We start from the raw sequence: 23857 nt of genomic DNA, 5'->3' as shown, positions 1-23857 counted from the left end.
ATCAAAAACTGTGAATAAGGTCAGATCAAAACAAAGCCTGAGAAGGAAGCTTTTCAAATGGCTGTCATACAAGTCAAGTAATGACATTTCTCTGGAAGTCAGGCTTTGGGGAAGCTCCACACCTTTCCTTCCCCCTCCAGTGTCTGCTGGGCAGCTGATTTCCACAGCTGCTGTGGCTGTGAGCCTGTGGTTTTCAAGGCTGCCATGAAGTTGAGGAGAGGGGGATTGAAATAAGGTAAATTAAAAATGCCACAAAGCCTATTTTTCTTACTGGTATTGTCATTTTTCTTGAGTAAACACACCTCAGATTATCATAAGTTTTTGATTACTTAAGGGGTATGAAAAAGTTGATTTTGACAATGTTTTGCCGGAGGAGCAGATTTTCAGAGGTACTTCGCCATCCTGTTCTTAGGTGCATTTGAGTAGAGGTGGGTCGCTCTCCAAGCCAGTTTCATCCAAGTCTAGCTCACCAGTGCCTTGTGGCTTTTCCTGGGCACGGATATGGCGACACACCGTGTAATAAACCAATGCAAACGGCCATGCAGCGAAGTGAGGCCCAAGGATGTTAGCAGAAGAAAGCTACAAGCACAAAGGTTCACAGAACTAAAGTAAGTAACAAATTAAGTGGACGAGGAGGAAGATGTATCTGAACACAGCAGACTTCTCCCGTGCCAGCTCCCCCGGCTATCCCTTTCCCCATCCCCCACTTTACACCTCGGCCTCAGCGTGCAGAGATAGTGGAGTATAGGAAGCATCGGGGTGGAGAATAGCTAACTAGCATGCTATTGCATTATAAAAAGAAAGTTGTCTGGTAGTGATCTATTTTCAAGGCACTTCTCATATGTTCATGTAATCTTATAACTGGGTGTGACATAAAAAATGAGTCTCTCAGTAGTTAAGTTACCCAGAGACCTAGGGCTCACAATAGGTAATGTTTCTCCCAGCTCTTCTGATTTCTTGTCAGCTACACTTTGCACCACTAGCTGACAAGAGTATTAGAGAAGCTCTCATAGTAAAGATGAGACGGTCAATTATGAGATGAGTTCTGGAGGAAAACATCCAGGTTGTGTCTGGCTGGATATGTGAGATTAAAAGAGAGACATCCAAGATTTCTAACATTGAAAGCACAATTTTAGTACATCACAACTAGCCAGAATGCAAAGGCCATTCTAATGTGGGAAAATAGAGATCAAGTTTCTGTTAATTCATTCAAAGAATCAGGGAAATAATTACTGAATATTTAATTTAAGCGAAAAATGTATATATCTTGCTAATTTCCACAAGGTGTCAGTAGCACTTTAAACAATAGCAATTCTAGCAGTTATTTGGAATGGGGTGTCGAAATTGTTAAGTATAACGCAGTTGTTCGTGTATTTTTTCTACCATCAAGTTTTTTGTACTTCAGTGTCTTAACAAATTTCATATATTATCTAGAGCTGTATTCAGTGTTTTTTCATCTACATTATTATTGTCTTCCAGCCTACTGTAGGGTTACTTAACTCTATTAATAAAGTTTTGACTTTTCAGAAGACTCAACATATGTTGGAGAAACTAGGTCAGCAGGGGGCAGCACAGGCTTACAATGCTTAAATTTTGATTCTTTGAATGGACCAATACAATTCAGAAACAGGCTGTGAAGAGTGCGGGGCATGGGGTTTTTTGGGGGTTTTTTTTTCAGGTTTTTCAAGCATTCACACCCTTTATTTCAAATGAAATATTATTCGTAACCCAATATATAAAACAGATAAGAGTAAATTTTACTAATAGAAATCTAATTTTACCATATTTACTTATAATGTCAAACACTGAAATTTATGGAGCTGTTTCATGAACAAAAATTTAGAACGAAATGTTTGAGATAGGACTGTTTTTATCTTTCATTTACAAATAAAGAAATCGAGTGTCAAGGAAATTTTAAAATATGCCCAATGTTACACAGATGGCAAACTGCCAGAGCTCACATACGAAGCCAGCTGTCTCCCCCACCCGTGTGGCTCAGGTGGTTGGGCATCATCCCACAAAGTGAAAAGTCACTGGTTCGATTCCCGATCGGGGCACCTACCTGGGTTGTGAGCTTGGTCCCTGGACAGGGCATGTAAGGCAACTGACGGATATTTCTCTCTCACATCAATGTGTCCCTCCCTCTCTTCTTCCTTCTCCCTCTCTCTAAACATAAATAAATAAAATATTTTTAAAATATAAAATAAATTAAAAGTTCTCCATGGAAGAAATTTCCCCAATAAGAAACTTTAAAAAAAAAGTCTCACTCCAAAGCATAGGAACCTACAATTATACTGATATAATTATCAGCAATGTACAGTTGGTTGCTGATAATAGGTGTTAGTCTTACTTCAGCCCTGAAATGCAATTCAATTTTTTGGTTTTAATTTTATAGTATATCAAAAGTCCAATTCATACAGATAAGGAGTTAGCAAATAGTAACTATTTTTTAAACAGCTTGCCCAGCAATCTCCAAACAGTTCTCAATTAAATGAAATGGCAGGTGAATCTTTAGTTCAAAATAGAAATGGTAATGCACTGAACCTACAATACAAATAATAAATGCACTAGTATTCTCAAATATGTTAGCAAGGGGTATAACTACTAAAGAACTAGACAGTTATCCATGTGTTTAGATAAAGACACTAAAGCATAGAGGTGCTGTTTGTCTTGCCCAAAGTCACAGCCCTATGATTGACAGACCCTGGTAGTCTGATGCCAGATTTTGCTTTCCTTACCAGTTTATTCTGCTAACCTCTATTTTAATACTCATTTGTGTGCATGTCACTATTTTAGTTGTTTAAAGATTTTTTAGAGAGGGGAAAGAAAGGAGAGAAACATCACTGTGTGGTGCCTCTCGCGTGCCTCCCACTGGGGACCTGGTCCATAACCCAGGCGTGTGCCCTGACTAGGAATCAAACCAGCGACCCTTTGGTTCACAGGCTGGCACTCAATCCACTGAGCCACACTAGCTAGGGCTTATTTTAGTTTTTAAATAGTTACAACTATGTTTTAAAACTGAAATTTGCACATTCTAATAACTACAGTTTGAAAACCAGCAACCTGTATATAATAGAATATAACCCAAAATTTAGAAGGCATTTAAAAATAACTTTGGTCTATTATTTTCTAATTATCATTCTATTATTTTTCCAATAGTAAATATATATTTTTTCTTTTTTTAAAGGCAGTAGCAAATCATCTCAGTTAAAACAAACTAAAGGGAACATTTAAGACATTTGGGATACACTAACCTACTCAGATACCGTAAACATAGGAATAACTACGATTCCAGAACTCTGTAAGCTTAGTGATTGACTTTTAAAAGCTCTCAACTTCCCCAGGTTACCTCGTATATGTAGGGGCATTTCTGGGGTACAGAGCCTTTACTACCTTAGCAACCCAATATGTTGCTAAGTGACTCCAATATCTCAGAGGAAGAAAGGTGTAGCAATTTCCAAAGATGTGATAGACCGGTGAGAAGGCAGGGAAGTTAGTGACATTAATTTTGAAAGAGAAATCATAGTTCTTAGTGTGTGCTAAAGCAGTTAGGTTATAAAAACCTTACACAGTTTTGCTGTAACATGTTTCTAGATCTCCAAGATTGATTATAGTAAGTCAGATATTTTTAAAGTCTGTGTTTTGCTACAGGGTAAGCATTGCTGTTTTCGGCCTAAGATGTAAAATGTACACAAACTACAAGTACTGTCTCAAGAAGAGGCCTGTGTCACTAACAACAGAGTAAGTCATGACCGCTGCCCGAGCACTTGCTCGTGCCACATGGTTGGCCTTCTGTTATTTTTCTCAGAGGGACGTCTGAGCATGGGACTCCCCGGTTCACAATGCTACTCTTGCTTCTCACTGCACAGAGTAGGTACAGCCTTTCTTACCGCCACATTTCCCGTCTTTTACGGTTTATGGTTTTCCTTCAATAACACTAAGTACCTTCTGAGTGACAGGCACTGCGCTAATTTGGGGGTATACAGTGATATATAAAACAAAGATTCTGCCCTCAAGTGATTGACAGTCCAGTAGAAAACACAAAGTAAAGGACACAGTGCATGTGGTAAGCCTCCGACAGAAATGGTCCCTGGTGCCAGGTGAGTGAAATTGGGCTTCATCCTGCCTTGGTAGTGACATTTTCCACCTCCCTCCCACCTACACCAGCCACGTGGGATCAATTTACATTTAAAATATGCTATCTGCTTTTGGGCCTTAGCTTATCCTCTCCGTCTGAAAGGTCTGTCCCTGTGCCTAGTGAAATCCTTTTAGGCCACTTTAAATATCTCTCTTCTCAGGAATATAGTTCCTGATATCCCAGAGTTAATCACATCCACTTATATTCTCCCATAAAACCTCTCAAGGCATTTTTATCACTGTCTGCCTTGAAATCGGTTCATATCTTCCTTAGTACAGTGCCTTGTGCAGGACACACGTTTTATAAACTTTTATCCTGCTGAGTTTCCAAATAGCTGTTTTGTTTCTTTCCATGCTATCTCTTTCAGTGTGATAAACACTGTATTTTCTATTAATTACTTTTTGTAACTGTCCTGAACGCTGGTCACAAATTAAATTACAACCAACCCAATTGTGAGATTGGTATGAGTGTCCCTAAAATTTATTAAACTGAGAATATTAATACTGGGTACAAAGGAGTAATGGACACTGTTCATTGCCTACCAGTTTACTGTTCTCATTACTTTTGCTTTAAATGACATCCTATTTTGTTCAAGTAGCCAAACCTAGAGTGTAAGGATTTCCAAAGAAAAAATTATCCCCCCTTGAAGATGAACTCACATTTAAAAAATAAAATATAGGCATAAAGAAATGACCCACCATGAATGACAGAAGACTAAAAAAAATAAGTATATTGGCATCTCTAAGACATGAATTAATAGCACACTGTGAAAAAGATTATAAAACAAGTGTGCTTTAAATGAATAAAGAGCTAAAAGAAGTAATAAAAACCAGAAGAAAACAACATGACAATATGGGAAAAGAGACAGATTTAAATAATTACCATATGGAACTTCAGGAATGAAAAATGGAATTCTTAAAAATAGAATCAGTGAAAAATGAATAAGGGTAAGGGGAATGGAGGGTGATATGAGAATGTTAAGTGGTGTTTTTGTTGCATTTTAAAAATATGTTGTTATGCTGTTAACAGTTATCCTGATTTTTCCCCCTTTGCCCCCTCAAACCAGGATCCCCCCCCCCACTTCCTCAGGCAATCTTTACACCATTGTTCATGTCCTTGAGTGATGTGTGTAAGTTCTTTGGCTACTCCATTTCTATACTGTACTGTACATGCCCATGGCTATTCTGTAACTACCTGTTTGTACTTCTTCATCCCCTCACCTCTTCACCTATCCCCCACAACCTCCTCGGGTCCCATCTGGCAACCAGCAAAATGTTCTCTGTATCCATAATTCTCTCTTGGTCCTTCTTGTTTTCTTAGTTTGTTTTTTAGATTCAGTTGTTGATAGATTTATAATTTTGCCATTTTATTGTTCATAGTTTTGGTCTTCTTTTTCTTAAATAAGTCCCTTTAACATTTCATTATAAAAATAGTTTGGTGATGATAAACTCCTTTAGTTTTTTTCTGCCCCAGAAGCTCTTTATCTGCCTTTTGATTCTAAATGATGGCTTTGCTGGGTAAAGCAATCTTGGCTCTAGGTCCCTGCTTAATGACTTTGAATATTTCTTGCCAGTCCCTTCTAGTTTCTCTTGAGAAATCAGCTGACAGTCTTATGGGAACTTGCCTATGGGTAACTAATTTTCTTTCTCTTGCTGCTTTAAAGATTTCCTTTTATCTCTGATATTTAGCATCTTAAGTATGATGTGTCTTGGATTGGGCCTGTTTGCATCCATCTTGTTTGGGACTCTGTGCTTCCTGGACATGTATGTCTATTTCCTTCACCAAATTAGGGACTTTTTTTTCATTATTTTTTAAAATTGATTTCCAATTTCTTGCCTTTTCTCTTCCTTCTGGCCCCCCTGTGATGTGAATGTTGGATGTTTTGAAGTTGACCTAGAAGCTGCTTATACTACCCTCGGGGTGGTGGTGGAGGTTCTGGATTCTGTTTTCTTCTTATTCTGATTGGTGGTTTTTTGCTTCCTTATGTTCTGTATCATTGATTTGGTTCTCAGCTTCATCCACTCTACTGTGGTTTCCCTGTAAATTGTTATTTATTTCAATGTGTATCCTTTGTTTCTGACTGGATCCTTTTTATGTTCTTGAGGGTCCTCACCAAGTTCCTTGAACATCCTTATAACCAGTGTTTTGAACTCTGCATCTGATTATGTCCATTTTGTTCAGCGCTTTTTCTGTAGTTTTCTGTTCTTTCAATTGGGCCATGTTTCTTTGTCTCCTTGTTTTGGCAGCCTCCCTGTGTTTGTTTCTATGTATTAGGTAGAGCTGCTTTGACTCCATGTCTTAGTGTGGTCTAATGTAGTAGGTGTCCTATAGGGTCCAGTGGCACAGACTCCACTATCACCCAAGCTGGGTACCTGAGGTGTGCCCTTCATCTGGGCTGAGTACACCTTCCTCTAGTAGTTGAGCCTTGGTGGCTACTGGCTTCAATGGGAGGGATTTACCCAGGCCAGTCAGTTGCAAGGATTGACTGTGACCCGTTACCACCAACCTCCACCCTCCATGGAGAATCAGCTGTGCACAGGCAGGTGGTGGTTCTCTGACGTGGTCTGTAGCTGTCCTTCAGTGCCTTGACCCTGGGGTTTCCTGTGTGGTGCAGGCCAAGGTCAGCTCCAACCTGTGTTTTACCCAGGGCCTCCCTGCCTGAGCTGTAGAGCAATCTGAGATGGCTGGTACTTGTCCTGGGCTTGGAGAGTCCAGGTGAAGCCAAGCTGTGCATCGAGGCTGGCTGCTGCTAGTGCCAGGCCTGAGGCTCAAAGAGGCTGTCTCGTGCTTGTTTGATAGGATTAAGGAAGTTGTGCAGCATGAGCCAAGACCAGCCATTCACATGGAAAAGCAGCTTGGGTGGGTCCATAATCTCCAAGGTGAGTTAAACATTGTTAGCCAGGTTGATGGAGTCTCAGATATGACACCAGCTTTTCAGCTCTGTGGGGGGAGGGTTTACAAAATGGACAATGGCCTTTGCTCAGCTTCATACCAGATACTTCCGTTTCTCCCAGTATAATACTGATGGCTTTCAAATTGATACCCTGGTGTTGGAGCCCAGTGGGAGTGAGCCTGAGTAGGTGATTCCATGTGTAGGTTTTTTAAGAGGAACTGCTTGGGGCTCCAGAAGTTTTTTCCACCAATTCAATCCCCCCTGGTTTTTGGAGCCAGAAGTTGTGGGGACTTATCTTCCTGGCACAGAACCCTGGGCTGGGGGTCCTGTTGCAGGGTTGGGACTCCTTGCTCCTGAGATATCCCTCCTGAATTTTTATCCACCACACTTAAGTGAGGGGCCAGCCTGTTCTGTGTCTGTGCCCCTCCTACCAGTCTGGACAGATGTGGTTTCTTTAATTCTGTAGTTGTCAGACTTCCATTCAACTTGATTTTTGATGGTTCCGAGTGATGGTTGTTATATATTTTAGTGGTAATTTTGATGTGATTGTATGAAGAGGCGAGCCATGTCTGCCTACCAAAAATATTTTCTTGTAAGTACTTCAGAATGAGGGACTAAAGAAAATGAGAGGCAGTATTTGAAATACATAGTAGGTTATCAGATTGAGAAAGCACAAGCTCTAATCAGGATCATAAAAAATGATTCCATGTCTATAAAAACTACAGCAAAAAGGTGAAGCACTAAAAAAATGGTAACAGTAACCACAGAGAAAATATAAGGGAACACCAATTAGCCTAGCACAAGGCTTCTCAACAGCCTCAAAGACCAAAGGTAGTGTTTTAATATCTTTGAGGTGCCAAGGCAAACTAACCAGCAACACCTAAATTATCTTTTAAGGGAGAGGGCAAATTCCAGATATATTCAGGCAAAGACCAAGAGAATTTACCACTCACAGATCATTGCTGGAATAATTACAGAGCATAATGAGGTCTGTCCAGAAGGTATGCAGCCAGGTAATATGAAAAATAGAGACATTTACTGAAGAAGAATAAGGTACAAGGAACATTGTACAGTGGACAGTAATGCCTCAGTCCCCTTCAGAGTAGACACCTTGGGACTTTATACAGTACCCCCAGGGCCCATCAGGTACCTCATCATATTTTTCTTGAATCTTATCTCATTGACGGTCTGAAATCTCTTCCCACTCAAGGGTGATTTTAGTTTTGGGAAAAGCCAGAATTCACAGGGTGCCAATTCTGAGCTGTAGAGGGGCTGAGTCACCAGGGTGATTTTGATGTTTCTCTAAAAAAGTCTGCATGAGATGTGATCATGAGCAGGTACATTGTTGTGACAAAGCTACCAGTAACCACTTGCCCATAGCTATGGCCTTCTGAATCGTCCGGGTAGTTCCCATGGAGGAATGTTCAAGCTTAACACAAAATTTGATGCAGATTTGTTGCTCTCCTTGCTCAGTCGTTGTGAATGCGACGGCCACACAGTTCACATGCTCACTCAGTGGTGTCCTCCCCTCCCCACTGACCAGTACAGTGAAGTCTCGTTGTTCACACACACGCATTGCAGTCCACTCTCCTTGGCTGCCAGGCTACAGCAATGTCACACAAACTGTTCTCATTATTTTAACAATGGTTGGACTTTTTCTGGGCAGCCCTTGTATACTTTTATAAGAAAAACATTGCATTCAGAAGAAGGAAATGAGATGGAAGAAGTGATGATAAACCAAGTTTGTTAAACATGTAGAAAATCGAAATAAGCAGAAATGTGTCGAGCAGAAAAATACTAGTAAGAATATGGAAGATTTGAGTAACACTTAACAAATTGGATTTATGGGTGTATGTGGGACCTCGAAGGAGAACTGTTACAAACGTCAACTATATGCTAGGCTACAAAAGAAGTCTGCAAAAATATCAAAAAATCAAACTTCTGGTCAAGATGGAGGTGTAGGTAAACATGCTTTGCCTCCTGGTGCAATTACAGAAGGAATTACAAGTAGACATCGGAACAAATAACATCCAGAACAGAAAGTCAGGCTGTATGGAAGTCCAACAACCACAACTTAAAGAAGCCACATTCATCCAGACAGGTAAGAAGGGTAGAGGTGTGGGGATGGGCAGGTAGGTGCAGGGATGCAACGTGGCATGGAGAGGTGGCAGCAGCAGAATGGGTAGTCTCACATTCATGTGTGGTCGATAAAAATTGGGAGGGATGCCTTGGGAGCGAGGGATCCCGGCCTCAGGCCAGACCACAAGCCCAGTGTTCCAGTGCCAGGAAGATAAATCCCTGTAACTTCTGGCTGTAAAAAACGGTGAACGTTGGGGCAGTGGAAGAAATTGCCAGATTTGTAGGAGACTCTGCTTAAAGAGCCTGGGTGGACTACAAACATACACAGACCCACCCTCTCTGGGATTCCGCACCAGGGCAGCTGGGCTGGCAGCTCCAGGAGCTAGGCAGCCCCATTCATTGTACCCTCTCCAAGCCCCCCCACCCCTGCACACAGCCACTGTGAAGCAGGGGTGAAGTGGGTTACCCAACCCTGGCAATTACCTGAGGCTCTGCGTCACACAAGTTACCGGTGCCTTTTCTACAATAGGCCACGCTACTAAAAATGAGTCAGAGCATCTCTATCTAAACACAGAAACAAATACAGAGAGGCTGCCAATTTAAGGTCACAAAGAAATATGACCCAAATGAAAGAACAGAACAGAACTCCAGAAAAAGAACTAAACGAAATGGAGTTAACCAGTGTACCAGATGCAGGCTTCAAAACACTGGCTATCTGGATGCTCAAGCAACTCATTGAGTATTGCAACGAAATAAAGACCCAGGAAGAAACAAAGTTTGCACTAAGTGAAATAAAGGAAAATCTACAGTGAACCAACACTGAAAGGGATGAAGCCATGATTTAAATCAACAATTTGGAACACAAGGAAGAAAAATAAGCATTCGTTCAGAACAGCGAGAGTAAAGCAATTCAAAAATGAAGATAATATAAGGTGCCTCTGAGACATCTTCAAATTACCAACATCTGAATCATAGGGGTGCCACAAGGAGAAGAGGAAGAGTAAGACGTTGAAAACTTATCTGAAAAAATAATGAAAGAAAATTTCCTGAATTTGGTGAAGAAAATAGACATACAAATCCAGGAAGCACAGAGAATCCCACATAAGTTGGACCCAAAGAGGACCACACCAAGACACATCATAATTGAAATGCCAAAGGTTAAAAATAAAGAGAGAATCTTAAAGCAGCAAGAGAAAAGCAGAGAGTTACTTACAAAGCAGTTCCAATAAGACTGTCAACTAATTTCTCAAAAGAAAATTTGCAGGCAAAAAAGAGCTGGCAAGAACTATTCAAAGTGATGAAAAGCAAGGACCTACAACCTAGATTACTCTTTCCAGCAAAGCTATCATTTAGAATGGAAGGGCAGGTAAAAGTGCTTCCAAGACAAGGTAAAGCTAAAGGAGTGTATCACTACCAAGCCATTATTATATGAAATGTTACAGAAGAAATTATATGAAGGGATAAAGAGTTATTCATGCGCATATCTGGATAAAGAACATTGCAAGCAGATAGAACAAAGAAGCCTGAGAGACCAGAGTGTGTGTTGTCCTCATCAACTACTAAGGAAGTCTTTTTAGCTAGAACTCCCATAAATAAGAAAAGTAGGAGGCAAGGTAAAAGAGGCTGTACACCTGCCACTCCCATCACTTGAATCTATGTATTTGGTTACTCAAAGAAAGAATTGAACAAAACTTAACTCACAATCAGAAAAGAAGACATAATGGAAATTAGAAATATTTAGAACCAAACAAAATGAAAACACTGTGTGGGGTGCAGCTATCACAGTATTATGAGGAAATGTATAGCCTTAAATATATTTGTAAAAAATGCATATTTTATCAAATTTTATGCAAAAAGCCTTTTATCTACTTTGAATTTATTTTTGTGTATGACGTAAGTTGGTGACTGAGTCTCATTTTTTTGCATGTAGCTGTCCAGATCTCCCAACACCAATTGTTGAAGAGGCTATTTTTACTCCATTTTATGCTTCTGCTCCCTTTGTCGAATATTAATTGACCATAGAGATTTGGGTTTATTTTGGGGCCCTTTATTCTGTTCCATTGATCTATGTGTCTGTTCTTAGTCCAGTACCATACAGTTTTGATAATAATGGCCTTGTAATATAGTTTTATGTCAGGTATTGTGATCCCTCCTGCTTCATTCTTCTTTCTCAAAATTGCAGCTGCTATTCGGGGTCATTCCTTAGTTCCATATAGATTTTTGAAATGTTTGTTTTTTGTCTGTGAAATATGCCATTGGTACTTTAATAGGGATTGCATTGAATTCATAAATTGCTTTGGGTAGTATGGACATTGTGATGATGTTATTCTTCTACTCCATAAACATGGTATGTGCTTTCATTTATTTGTGTCTTCCTTAATTTCTTTCTTCAGTGTTGTGTACTTTTCTGAGTATAGGTCTTCCACCTCCAAGTAAGGTCTATTTCATAGGTACTTTATTGGATACTTTTGCTTTTTCATCCTCTGAAATAATTTATATGGCATAGGAGTTGAGAGTGTGGGAAAAAATCATAAACTTTATAAACTGGTATCACAAGCATATATACAGAAACACTAATTAAATATGTTCATATTGAATATAGTGAAAAAACATCTATATGTCTATATGCATACATACATATACCAATGTATAAATATACAAATGTTGATCAGAGCAGGAGTTTTTAATGACCATTATCTACATAATTTTGTAGGCAAATATTGGTAATGTAAAAGATTATTTTTATTTGTTTAACAATTTTTCTATCTTAAATCTTATCAATATGTTTTTAGTGATAATATGAAAAAACTTTCTTCATGAAACAGAAAATGTGAATTTCCTACCTTTTTTTTTAACTCTCCATTACCTGAATGTCAAAGCTCTGTTGACTGAACCATCTTTCCTCTTCCTTGGCTCTGGCAAGGCTAATGAATGCAGACCAAACCCAGCAAAGAGTTTGAAGAAGGCATTCACAATTGGAGCGATGGCAGTGACATTGTCAGCTCCCTAGTAACATGGCTAATGGTCCTTACGGAAGACCAAGGGAGAAAGTGCAGCAAGAAACAACTCCACTGAAGGGCTGTGTAATAAACATCTGTGTTTCTTTCTGCTTAGTATCCGTATCTTCTTGTGGCCACAGTATTCAGACTTTGCCTGGGAGCCAACTGGCCCCTGTCCTTCTGATGAAGTGACTTTATTGCAAAACTCCGGAATTAAATCTTAAAACTAACTAGCCAGTTCTGGGGTTTTGGTGAGAGGAATCAGGATGCTGCCTTCCTTTTTCTTACAACACTCAGAGCTGCTAAAAACTGTGTGGCAACCAGGAGGGAAGAGTGTACCTGAGAATAAAGACAAGTTTGGGAAACCACCTGGAGAAATGGAGGGGAGCTGGTTCCTAAGGACACAGGGTGAGGCCTGGATCAGTGAGTACCTGAAGCTACCTCTTCCAGCTATTGTGTTCTGTAAGCCAGTGAATTTCCTGTGTCACTTAAGCTAAAATCGGCTATTCTATTGTTTGCAACCACAAGTATCCTGACCCAACAGTAGTCTGAAATTGAAACTGCAGCCATCCCCTGCCCACTCCAGTAAGTCATCCTTTAGAGTCAGCTGATGGTTTTACCCTCCCAACATACAGGCAAGCCCTCCTTTACACTGAATTGGGAAGTGAGTAGGCTGGATGGGGGAAAAGATGTGAAGTAAGTACACTGTTCTTGCTTCCTCTTCCCTGAAGTTGCCTCTGGTTATCATCTTCCTGGCTTAGGCTGATAGATCTGTGGTGCCTTGGGTCTAAGAGAGGGCCCTGCGGAGCAAGGAGAGGGCCCTGCGGAGCAAGGAGAGGGCCGCGCGGAGCAAGGAGAGGGCCGCGCGGAGCAAGGAGAGGGCCGCGCGGAGCAAGGAGAGGGCCGCGCGGAGCAAGGAGAGGGCCGCGCGGAGCAGCGCTGCTGTTGGGGCTGAGACTCACCGTTGGTGCAGCACCTGCACTGCAGCAGGTGACTTCCCTCGTGTGGCACCTGACACCCCCGTGTCCCCATCGCCCCCTTTGCAGAAGTCTGATGGACACATTGCATGTATAACCGGAGAATGTCTTCCAGCCACAGGGACAATAAACTCAACAGAGACTCTTCAAGTATAGTTGACATTGTACTGTTTAGTTTCACCTTAAAAATATTGAGTACAAATAAGATTGGAATCAGGTTAGTATGAATAAAAGTCCGGGCATTTACTTAATAGGAGTTCTGTTTTATTTTTAATCTTATGTTTTCCTCTCTGTATTTACAAGTTCCCACCTAATTTTAGCCTGTTAACACCATACTAATTATTTTATGGTAAACATTATACAGAGTTTATTCATTTCTCTGAACAATTAGTTTTTTCTGCTTTCATATTGTATGCCTTCACCCTGGGGAACAGGACTCAGGGGGAAGGAAAGGAAGTATTAAAAAAATTGCGTTAGATGGGAAGATTTACTTTGGGGAGCCTGTAGGACTATTCCTTGAAGTAGACCTAATTATGATTGGGATTTGTTTGACTTTGGGTTAATCACCTGCAGTCACTGCCACCTCGGCAAGCCCCAGTTATAAATTAACGATGGGTCTGCAGAGAGAGGAGATAGAATCCTGAATACACACCGAGTGGAGCAGCCTGCCCTGGGAATAGTCGAGGGAGGATGCCACTGGAGTATGTCGTGTCTGTATTTAATCTGCCTTCACTGCAGTTGCTCTGTGAGTCGGTGCTCTGCACCGCCTTGGTTGTGCTCAGTGATCTCCTTAGGTGGCCACAGCTGTGCGAACCTTGGGTTGGCTGTTACGCTGACAACAGGGAACGGCCACGAGATTAACACGTTTTCTAAGGCGTGAATTCCGAATGAACTCTTTTAGACTGTAGTTTGTTCTTCCTGTTAAACACTATTACATGCCAGCAAGGCTTACTAAAGTAGAATGTGATCATCAAGGACTTTATCACTCTTGCTCTTTCGTTGGGCTTGAAGTCCATAAAGGCCTGTCCCAGGGCTTTCTTGGGAACTTAACTTTGTTGCTCAGTATCGGCAACTCAAAACTGGACCAGTCGGCGTGCATGCTGCCTGTCACTACCAGAACCAGTAAGTAGAGTCAAGGATTGAATCTTTGTGGGCGCTTTATTCAGATGCCACCGATCTGAGAAGAAGGCAGGTTATGTTCCCTAAAACCTGTCTTAATATTTCATCTCAAACCGACCTTTTTACCAGGAGAAGAGAGTAGGTAAGGGGTTTGGAATCCAGGGAAAAGGTTAATCTGATAAGAGTGCAGTCCAGTGACTTGCCTAGCATCCTTTCATCTGCTGGCCCGTGATTCTTTATCTGCGTCCTGGGCGGCAGACATCTCTCCCTAGAGCACAACGGCTCAGATACCATCTTGATGGCTTGCAGTCCTCCTGAGGCACAAGGGTAGAATTGCTGATGGGCCTCCTGGAGTCAGGGTGGGTCCAGTCATGCATTCCAGTTCCTGGAAAAACAGCTTTCTGTATGCATTAGTCACTAAGCCTAAAACTTAAAGCTAAAAAAAAATTTAACTCTTGAATTCCCCCATCAATATAACGTCTGTGTTGATAAGAAAATATTAGATTCACATCTTATCATCTGATAATAGGTTCATGTGAAAAATACTCTATTATAAAAAATGTGTTTCACAGTATTCTAACAGATGCTGCTAGTATAATAGCCTAACGTAGCAAATGCACCAAATGTGCACAAGCATGTTTTTTGACACTATTTTCATAAGTGATGATGTATTCTAACTGAAACTTACTAAAATTGTTTCCTCCAACTGTCATGAAAACATACCAGTCTATATGTTTTGTGTTCCCATGATTTATGAGTATAAGGCATATATTCCCTTTGGCTTTCTCCTCTGCGGTTTGGAGTTAAACTTGGAAATAGGAGATTTTACCCCTCTCTTAGTCCAGTGAGTTAATTCAGCTCTCCGGTACGTGTCAAGTCTTCCCTTAGGTAGCCAGCAGTAGGTTCCGACTTGAAGATTTGTATAAAACGCTTTCTGAAATCTAGAATTTGTTAAATCTGAAAATATGTTACAAGAAGACATATTACAATCTTTTTATTTAACTCATGCAGTGAATCCCTTTAGGAGCCTTCCAGGGAAGCCCTCCTTACGCATTTTTATCGTTGTTGATCTGTATATTTTGTATCCTTGTATCATACAATTCTTTCATTAAACCTTTTCTCTTACGAGGCCCAACACACATTAGCAAAGTGTGAAAAACAAAAATTTACTACCCGTAAAACTAACGACCATCCAGGTCAAGAAATAAAACATCAGTAACTCCAGAAGTCGTCAGCACGCCCTTCCCAACCTCTATTCCTTCTCTTCCCACCTCTGGGATTCACCAGTTTTGACTTCCCTACTGACCACCTTTCTGTCTTTACAGCTTCACCGCACGTTCATGCTTCTAAAATACTACAGTTTAGTTTTGCCTGGTCTTCGGTTTTGTTGTTTTTGTTGTTGTTGTTGAAATTTATGTAAATTGGATTATATAGCTAAGTATTATACAAGTAAAATATAAGTAATATAATACTTATATAAGTATTATATAAGCATTGTTTGGGCTTCAGTATTTTTCACTCAAGGTCATATTTGTTAATATAGTTATAAATAGTTGTGCTATATAGTGTGCATATACAGTATGTACAGGATAGTTGCTGCATTGTATGAACTCACCACAAATTATTTATCCATTCTATTGTCTGGGCCCATTATAAATAATAGTGGTACAGATTTTCCTTCATATGCCACTTGATAAACATTGCACATATTTCTGATAAATTATATGTGTGTGTGTATATATATACATATATACATACATATGTGTGTGTGTGTGTATAATTTACATACACACACACTTGCCAGGTCATAGCTGCATGTGTATTTTTTTTTAATATTTTATTTATTTATCTTCAGAAGGGAAGGGAAGGGAAGGGAAGGGGAAAGGGAGAGAAATATCAATGTATGGTTGCTTCTCATGCGTCCCGTGCTGGGAACTGGCCCCTGCTGGGAACTGGCCTGCAACCCAGGCATGTGCCCTGACTGTGCGTGTGTATTTTTAACATTTTAAAAGCCGTGTCACTCCCTGGCTAGCATAGCTCAGTGGATTGAGCACGGGCCTGTGAACCAAAAGGCTGCCAGTTCAATTCCCAGTCTAGGGCTCATGCCTGGGTTGCAGGCCAGGTCCCCAGTAAGGGGGCGTGTGAGAGTTGATGTTTGATGTTTCTCACATCCATGTTTCTCTCTCCCTTCCCCTCTCTAAAATTAAATAAATAAACTACTAAATAAATAAATGCCGTATCTCTTTACCACCAGAGGGGAATGAGAGTTCCCATTGCTTCGTGTTCTCATCACACAATTATTTTAGCCCATCTATTTGTTGTGTCGTGTTACCTCAATGGTTTCAGTTTCTGTTTCCTTGAATACTAATGAAGTTGTGCATCATTTTCATATATTTATTGGTCATTCTTTTATAAATTTGCTTGTTCAGTTGTCTGGCTGTTCTTGTGTTGTCTTTTTCTTACTGATTTATAGCTGTTCTGTATATATTCTGGACTTGAGCTGATTATGGAAATGTATGTACTGCCGATCTCTTCTCCCACGTGTTTGTTTGCCTTTTCACAAACCTAAAAGTCTCTGTTGAAGATGAAAAGTTCTTAATTTTAGTGTTATTGGATTCACCAAACTCTTGGTTTGTGATTAATGCTTTTCTGTCCTTTTTAGCAATCCTTTCCCTACCCAGAAGTCATAAATACAGTCCCCTGCGTTAATTTATAGATATGTTATTTTAACTTTTACATTTAGATCCACAATTGAGTGTTTTGGTATGCTTTGGGGCAGGGTTTGTCATTTAGTTCTACGTGAGTAACCAGTCTCCTACCACTGTTAGTTAAAGAGATTGTCCTTTCTCACTCCTTGGCGTTCGGTGCTTGTTGAAGTGTCTGTATCTACATTGATTAATTCGTGGGCCTTCTGTTCTCTTAGTCTGTTCTACATTGTTTTTTGTCACTGCCTTAAATAATATAGCTTTATATTAATTTTGAGATAGGTAAACATGGCTCACCTCCTCACACAACCACATCAAAATTACAACTAAAATGTAGAGCAACTGTCACTCAGAGCTGTCAGATGTCGAGTTGAACGGAAGTCTAAGGGCTACAGAATTAAAGAAACTACCTCCATCCAGACCACTAGGAGGGGCGTAAATACAAAATAGTCTGGTCCCACATCCATGTGTGATGGCTAAAAATTTGGGAGGGATATATTGGGAGTGAGGAGTCTGAGACCCACATTAGGACCCCAGCCCAGGGTTCCAGTGCCAGGAAGACAAGTCACTATAACTTCTAGCCAGCAGGGATTTAGTTGGTGGGAGAAACTTCTGGAGTCCCAAGTAGTTCCTCCTAAGGAACCCACACATGGACTTACTCAGACTCACTCCCCTGAGCTCCAGTACTGGGGTAGCAGCTTGAAAGGCACCAGCGGGACACAGGGAGAAACTGAAGCATCTGGTATCAAGGGCAGAGCTGGGGGACTGCTCTCTCCCAGACAAAGATGGGCAGAGATCTTTGTCCCTTTTCTGCACTCTCCCCTCTCAGAGCCACAGAGCCAGTAGGCTGGTGCCATACCTGAGACTCCATCAACCTGGCTAACACTGTTTGCCCCACCCTGTAGATCCCCAGAGTCTCCATCCCTCTCAACTCACAGGCCCACGCAAGCTGCTTTTCCTTATGTATAGCCGGTCTTGATTCATGCATCACAACTTCTTAAATCCTCTAAAAAAAGCAACAGCTCACCACAGTGAGCCCCAGGTCCCTGTACTACTTGCTCAATGGCCCTAGACCCTACACTAATAGCGACTAGCCTAGATTCAGAGCTTGGCTTCACCTGGGAAACTACAAGCCCAGCACAAGTACCAGCCATCTCAGATTCCCTTATAGCTCAGACAGGTTGGCCCCAGGCAAAACACAGGTAGGGGCTGACCTGGCCCTGCACCACACAGGAAATCCCAGAGCCTGCACATCCAGTGGACAGCTACAGACCCCATCAGAGCCCCCTCCACCCACCCCTGCACAGCTGATCCTCCATGGAGGGCAGAGGTTGGTAGTAAGTGGTCATAGCCAATACTTGCAACTGACTGACCTGGGTAAATCTCCCCCATTGATCTGCCAACAGCAATCAAGGCTCAACCACAAGAGGAGGGAGGTACTCAGCCCACATGAAGGACACACCTCAAGTAACCAGCTTGTGTAATAGGGGAGTCTATGCCACTGGACCCTACAGGGCACCTACTACATGAGGCCATGCTACCAAGACACAGGGTCAGAGCAGCTCTGCCTAATACGTAGAAACAAACACAGGGAGGGTGCCAACAGGAGGAGACAAAGAACATCACCCAAATGAAAGAGCAGATTAAAACTCCAGAAAAAGAGATAAATAAAATGGAGATAAGCAATCTATCAGATGTAGAGTTCAAAACACTAGTCATAACGATGCTCAAGGAACTTAGTGGGGACCTCAGGAGCATAAAAAACATCCAGCCAGGAATGGAGGGTACACTAATTGAAATAAAGAACAATTTACAGGGAAACAACTGTAGAGTGGATGAAGCTGAGAATCAAATCAATGATATGGAACATAATGAAGCACAAAACAACCAATCAGAACAAGAAGAAAAAAATTTAAAAAATGAGGATAGTACGAGCAGTCTTTGGGACAACTTCAAGCATTCCAGCATTCACATCACAAGGTACAAGAAGGAGAAGAGATAGAGCAAGAAATTGAAAAGCTGTTTGAAAAAATAATGAAAGAAAACTTCCCTCATTTGGTGAAGGAAATAGACAAGCAAGTCCAAGAAGCACAGAGTCCCAAACAAGATGGTTGCAAAGAGGCCCACTCAAAGACATGTCACAATTAAAATGCCAAAGGTTAAAGATAGAGAATCTTAAAAGTAGCAAGAGAAAAGCATTCAGTTACCTGCAGGGGCATACCCATAAGACTGTGAGCTGATTTCTCAAAAGAAACTTTGCAGGCTAGAAGGGATTGGCAAGAAATATTCAAAATCATGAAAAACAGGAACCTACAGCCAAGATTGCTTTTCCCAGCAAAGATACCATTTAGAATCACAAGGCAGATAGAGAGCTTCCCTGATAAGAAAAAAACTAAAGGAGTTCATCATCATATGAAATGTTAAAGGATCTTAAGAAAAAGATCAAAACTGTGAACAATAAAGTGGCAAAATATACATATCTATCAACAATTGAATCTAAAAATCATATTAAGCAAACGAGAAGAACAGAGACAGAATCATGGAGACAAGAAATCATTTTGATGGTTGCCAGTTGGGAGGGAGTGGGGAATGGGTGAAGAGACGAAGGGATTAAGTACAAATTGGTAGTTACAAAAGAGCCATTTGGCTGTAGATTTCAGTACAGGAAATGGAGAAGCCAAAGAACCTATGCTCATGACCCATGGTCATGAACCAAGGTATGGGAATTGCCTGAGGGGGTGGGGTATGCTGGGTGTAGGAGGAAAAGGGGGCGGAGGAAATTGGGGCAATTGTAATAGCATAATCAATAAAGTATAATTAAAAAATAAATTTGATACTAGAGCAGGGCCTTTTATCTTATATATTATGTTATCATTTTTATTGTGGTAAGAACACTTACCATCTCTCTTTAACAAATTTTAGGTGTTCAATACAGTATGGCTAACCATGGGTATCACGTTGTTCAGCAGATCTTCTCTAAAACTTACCCATCTTGTATAACTGGAACTTCATACCCATTAAACACAACTCGTAATTTTCCCTCCACCCATCCCCTGGCAACAACCATCCTCTCTGCTTCTCTGAGGGTGACTGTTTTAGGTACCTCGTGTATGTGGAATCATGCAGTAACTGTGTGTGACTAGTTTATTTCACGTAACAATGTCCTCCAGGTTCATCCACGTCGTCATTAGGGTGCTATTTCCTTCTTTTTAAAGACTGACTAATATTCCATTTTATATATATTCTACATCTATTTTAGAATTAGCTTGTCGAGTGCCACAAAGAAATCTGTTGTGATTTTTGTTGTGATGACATTTAATCTATAGAGCAGTGTAGAAAGACTATTGTAAAATTGAGCCTTTTCATATATTAACATAGGATATCTATGTAGCACTTTTATATTTCTTTCACTAATATTTACAGTTTTCTGTATACATACCTTTGTATATCATTTACTATAGTTATTTGTGGATATTTTATATTTCAGGCTCTAATAAATCCTGTTTGTAAATAAACTTTATTTTCAGATTTGTTCCTGGCATTGATAGATCTATAGCAATGTATAGATCTAAAACTTTTACTTTCTTATGCAACTGTAGCTCTCTGTGGACTAGTTTAGATTTCATGTGTGCGTAATTACGTGATCTGCCCATGGGACTGTTGAATCTCCTCCTCTCCCGAATCATTCTACTGTGTTTAGTAAGGCCAGGCCTCCCCTGGCTGGGGTCCACTACGCTGATAGTAGAAGTGGGAACAGTTGACGTCATTGTCACATCCCCAGTTTCAAAGGAGAAACATTAAAATTTTTTCCTGTTAAGTGTGATGTTATAGGTTGTTAGATTTGGTTTGCTACTCGTTTAGTAGGGTTTTGAATCAAAGTTCATGAATGAAAAATCCTGTAATGGTTAATAATGTCCTTGTCTGGTTTTAGTGGAAGGTTTTGCTAGATCCTCAAAGGAAACGGGACTGTTTGTTCTTTCCCTGCTCTCTGGAAGAGTGGAGGGAGGACCAGCATTATTAATCAGAATTCACCAGAAGAGCCACCTAGCTAAAGTTTTTAGTTTTGTTTTCCTTGTAATTGCAAGGTTTGTAATTGCAAAGTCAACTTTCTCAATAAGACTATTTAGATATTTCGTTTCTTCTTGTGTCCATTGTGGTTATAGTTTTCTGTGGATATGTCTGTTTCATCAAAATTTCCAGTTTATTGGGAGAGGCCTATTCGTACTATTGTTTTACCTTCTTATGGTCTATAGGTTATGTAGTAATGTCTCCCCTTTCATTACTGATACGTGGTTTGTGCCTTTTCTCTTTTTTTGCTTAATTGGACTCCAACTTTTATCTATCTTAGTAGTGTCTTCATGTAACTCATTTTCATTATGATTTAGTCACCCATAGGTTGTTTAGAACTATATTCTTAATTTCCAAATATATAGGAATTGTTTCTTTACTATAAAATGGCTTAGATTTCTAGTTGAGTAAAAAATGTTCTGAATAGTTTCCATTACTTGAAATTCATTGTTATTTGCTTTATTTTTGTGTATTTTTGTAAAAATTCCACTGTGAGCTTGAGAAAATACATATTCGGTAAGGTGTGGTGTTCTATATATAACCATTAGGTCAATTTCCTTATGGTGATATTCACATCTTCTACATCCACTTCCCGTATTTGTCTGCATGTTTGGTCAGTTACCAAAACAAGTGTGCTGAAGTCTCTACTGGTTGTGAATTTATCCATTTCTCTTTCTAGTTACAGCAATTTTTGCTTTCTGTATTTTGAACCCATGTTATGAATGCATGCAAATATGGAATTAATTTATCTTCCTGGTAAATTGAAAGTTTTATCACTATTGATTGTATCTCTTCATCTCTCAGAAATGGTTATGCCTTAAAGCTAACCTTGGCTAATACTAACAGAGCTACACCAATTTTCCTTTGTTTATTTTTTGTCACCGTTTTTTTTCCATCCTTTTCAGCAGTCTGTATGTATGTGTTTTACATAATGGTTTATAAGTAGAAGATGGCTTTATCTTACTTACTTAATGAAAGTGTGATCTTTATCTTTAAAGATATTGTTAGGACATTTACATTTAATGTAATTGAGTCTAATAAATCTGTCAGTCTTTTAAGGTCAATAAGGCTTTGAACAACAGTTTTTACATGAAGAAAAAGTTCATTAACATCTGTGAGTTTAAGAAGTCTCTGATTTGTGCATAACAATGCAGAGATGTATCAGAACTCATCCTTGTTACTCCTTTGGCTGCTGTGTAGTGAAAAGAGAGCCAGTGACTACAATATACTAAGAACAACTTTTCGAATCTATTGTTTGGCTCTTTGCTTGCAACTTCTGTCTGTGTTGTGGTTTACTTGCCTAATTCCAATAAACACAGCATTAACAATTTATCTTTCATACAAAGTGCTGTAACGATTTCACTTTTGATCACAGGGCTGTGACTCCCAGATGAGCGTGTCAGAAGTGTCCTGTAGTGGAAGCACATCCTCGTGCCAGTCTCTCGAGCATGGCTCAGTCCCGGAAATTCTCATTGGCCTCCTTTACAACGCCACCACCGGGAGACTCTCAGCAGAAGTTATAAAAGGCAGCCACTTCAAAAACTTGGCAGCAAACAGACCACCCAGTGAGTGAAAAATTTTTTTTTTAATTCTAATGTTTTCTGCATGTATGGGGATCTCAGTGTTAGGGACCTCAATCCTATTGTGTAGTCTTAACCGATCAAAATGAAATGGTGTAATAGTCATCAGCTAATCTGTTTCATTTTTTTTCTATTTCCAGTCATTTGGGAAGTAGAAAAATTTGAAATTCAAAACATTAATTGTAAGGTATCAAGACTTTTAATTTTTCTAATGTCAGCAGAATAAATTCTCCCTGTCATAGCCATTATCTTCTAATGCCAGAAAAGAGTTCAGGGTCTTTTAAAGTGAACACTATTCCACGGATATGATCAGGAATAGGTGCGGTTATTGTTGTCGCCTGAGGATTGATGTTGCATCTTCTGTCTGCGGGCAGAGCTATAAACTAATGTATAAATTTCTACATTTCTCTTTCTTTTCTCCCTTAATAATTTTAGAAGAAACTGTTTTTCATATTTTTTCTTTTTTTAAAATTATCAGTCAGTACTGCCACCAGAGTCTTCTTAAATGGCATATCCTTTGGCTTTACCAGGACGAACAAATAAGGACAATTTTTGCACTCACCCTAAATACTCGGGACAGAAAGCTAGACGGCATGGCTCTGCCCTGTCTCTGGGCCTCTCACTCTTCTTGTCTCCTTATCTCTCTCCCAGCTCAAGGGGTGTGGGTGAGTTAATGGGAGTGCGGAGAAATTGTCACCCAATATATGCCCAGAACTGTTTGTTAGTATCTGTGGGAACGAACTCAGGAAGTAGCAGCTTCTTTGTACTTGTCCGAATTAAAGCTGTTAATGTCCTCAACTAAAAATTCGAAAGGATATTTTCAATAGTAATGGCCACCTTAAATTTGTTTAAAGATTTCTTTCAGACTTGCTTAATGCAGTCTTTTACTCCAAGTATCAAATAATTCTTGAAGGAGGTGAAACTTTTTTCACCCTTGAAATAAACTAACTTCTAAATGTCCTAAAATGTTTTTTCAATCAAAATGAAAAGTCGCATGTACATATTTGGTTTGCCTTAAGTGGTATTGAAAACCTTGCTTCTTACGTACATTGTGAAATGTATGAATTCCTAAATTCAAAGTCAGATGGCCAAATTATGCTTATATTTCTGCCCTTGGACAAGTAACTCCCCTAAGTCTGTTCACTTACACATAAAACTAAGGTGTGTCTCTCACAAGGTAATTGTGAGACTCATATCAGATAAAGGTGCATAAAAGGAGGGAATTGTTTTCCTTCCTCTTCAGAAGGAAAAAAGTCAGCGGGAGGAAAGAAACAGTTACTAGAATAAACAGCTACTTGG

General features: G+C 40.0%; 1 protein-coding gene across 1 annotated transcript in view; it reads left to right on the top strand.

Moving 5' to 3' along the window:
* The window catches only part of SYT14 (synaptotagmin 14), a 237278-nt gene that overhangs the window by 209252 nt on the left and 4169 nt on the right, over nt 1-23857 (top strand). The window contains exon 7 of the mRNA XM_037027621.1: nt 22354-22543. Within this exon, the coding sequence (XP_036883516.1) occupies nt 22354-22543 (190 nt within the window). The remainder of the gene's footprint in view (nt 1-22353; nt 22544-23857) is intronic.

Source organism: Sturnira hondurensis, unplaced genomic scaffold, assembly GCF_014824575.4.
Source record: "Sturnira hondurensis isolate 20B ecotype Veracruz unplaced genomic scaffold, ASM1482457v3 Scaffold0019216, whole genome shotgun sequence".
In the NCBI taxonomy this organism is placed as follows: domain Eukaryota; kingdom Metazoa; phylum Chordata; class Mammalia; order Chiroptera; family Phyllostomidae; genus Sturnira; species Sturnira hondurensis.
The sequence above is the reverse complement of the archived record's forward strand: the minus strand, read 5'-3'. Positions and strand labels throughout refer to the sequence as shown.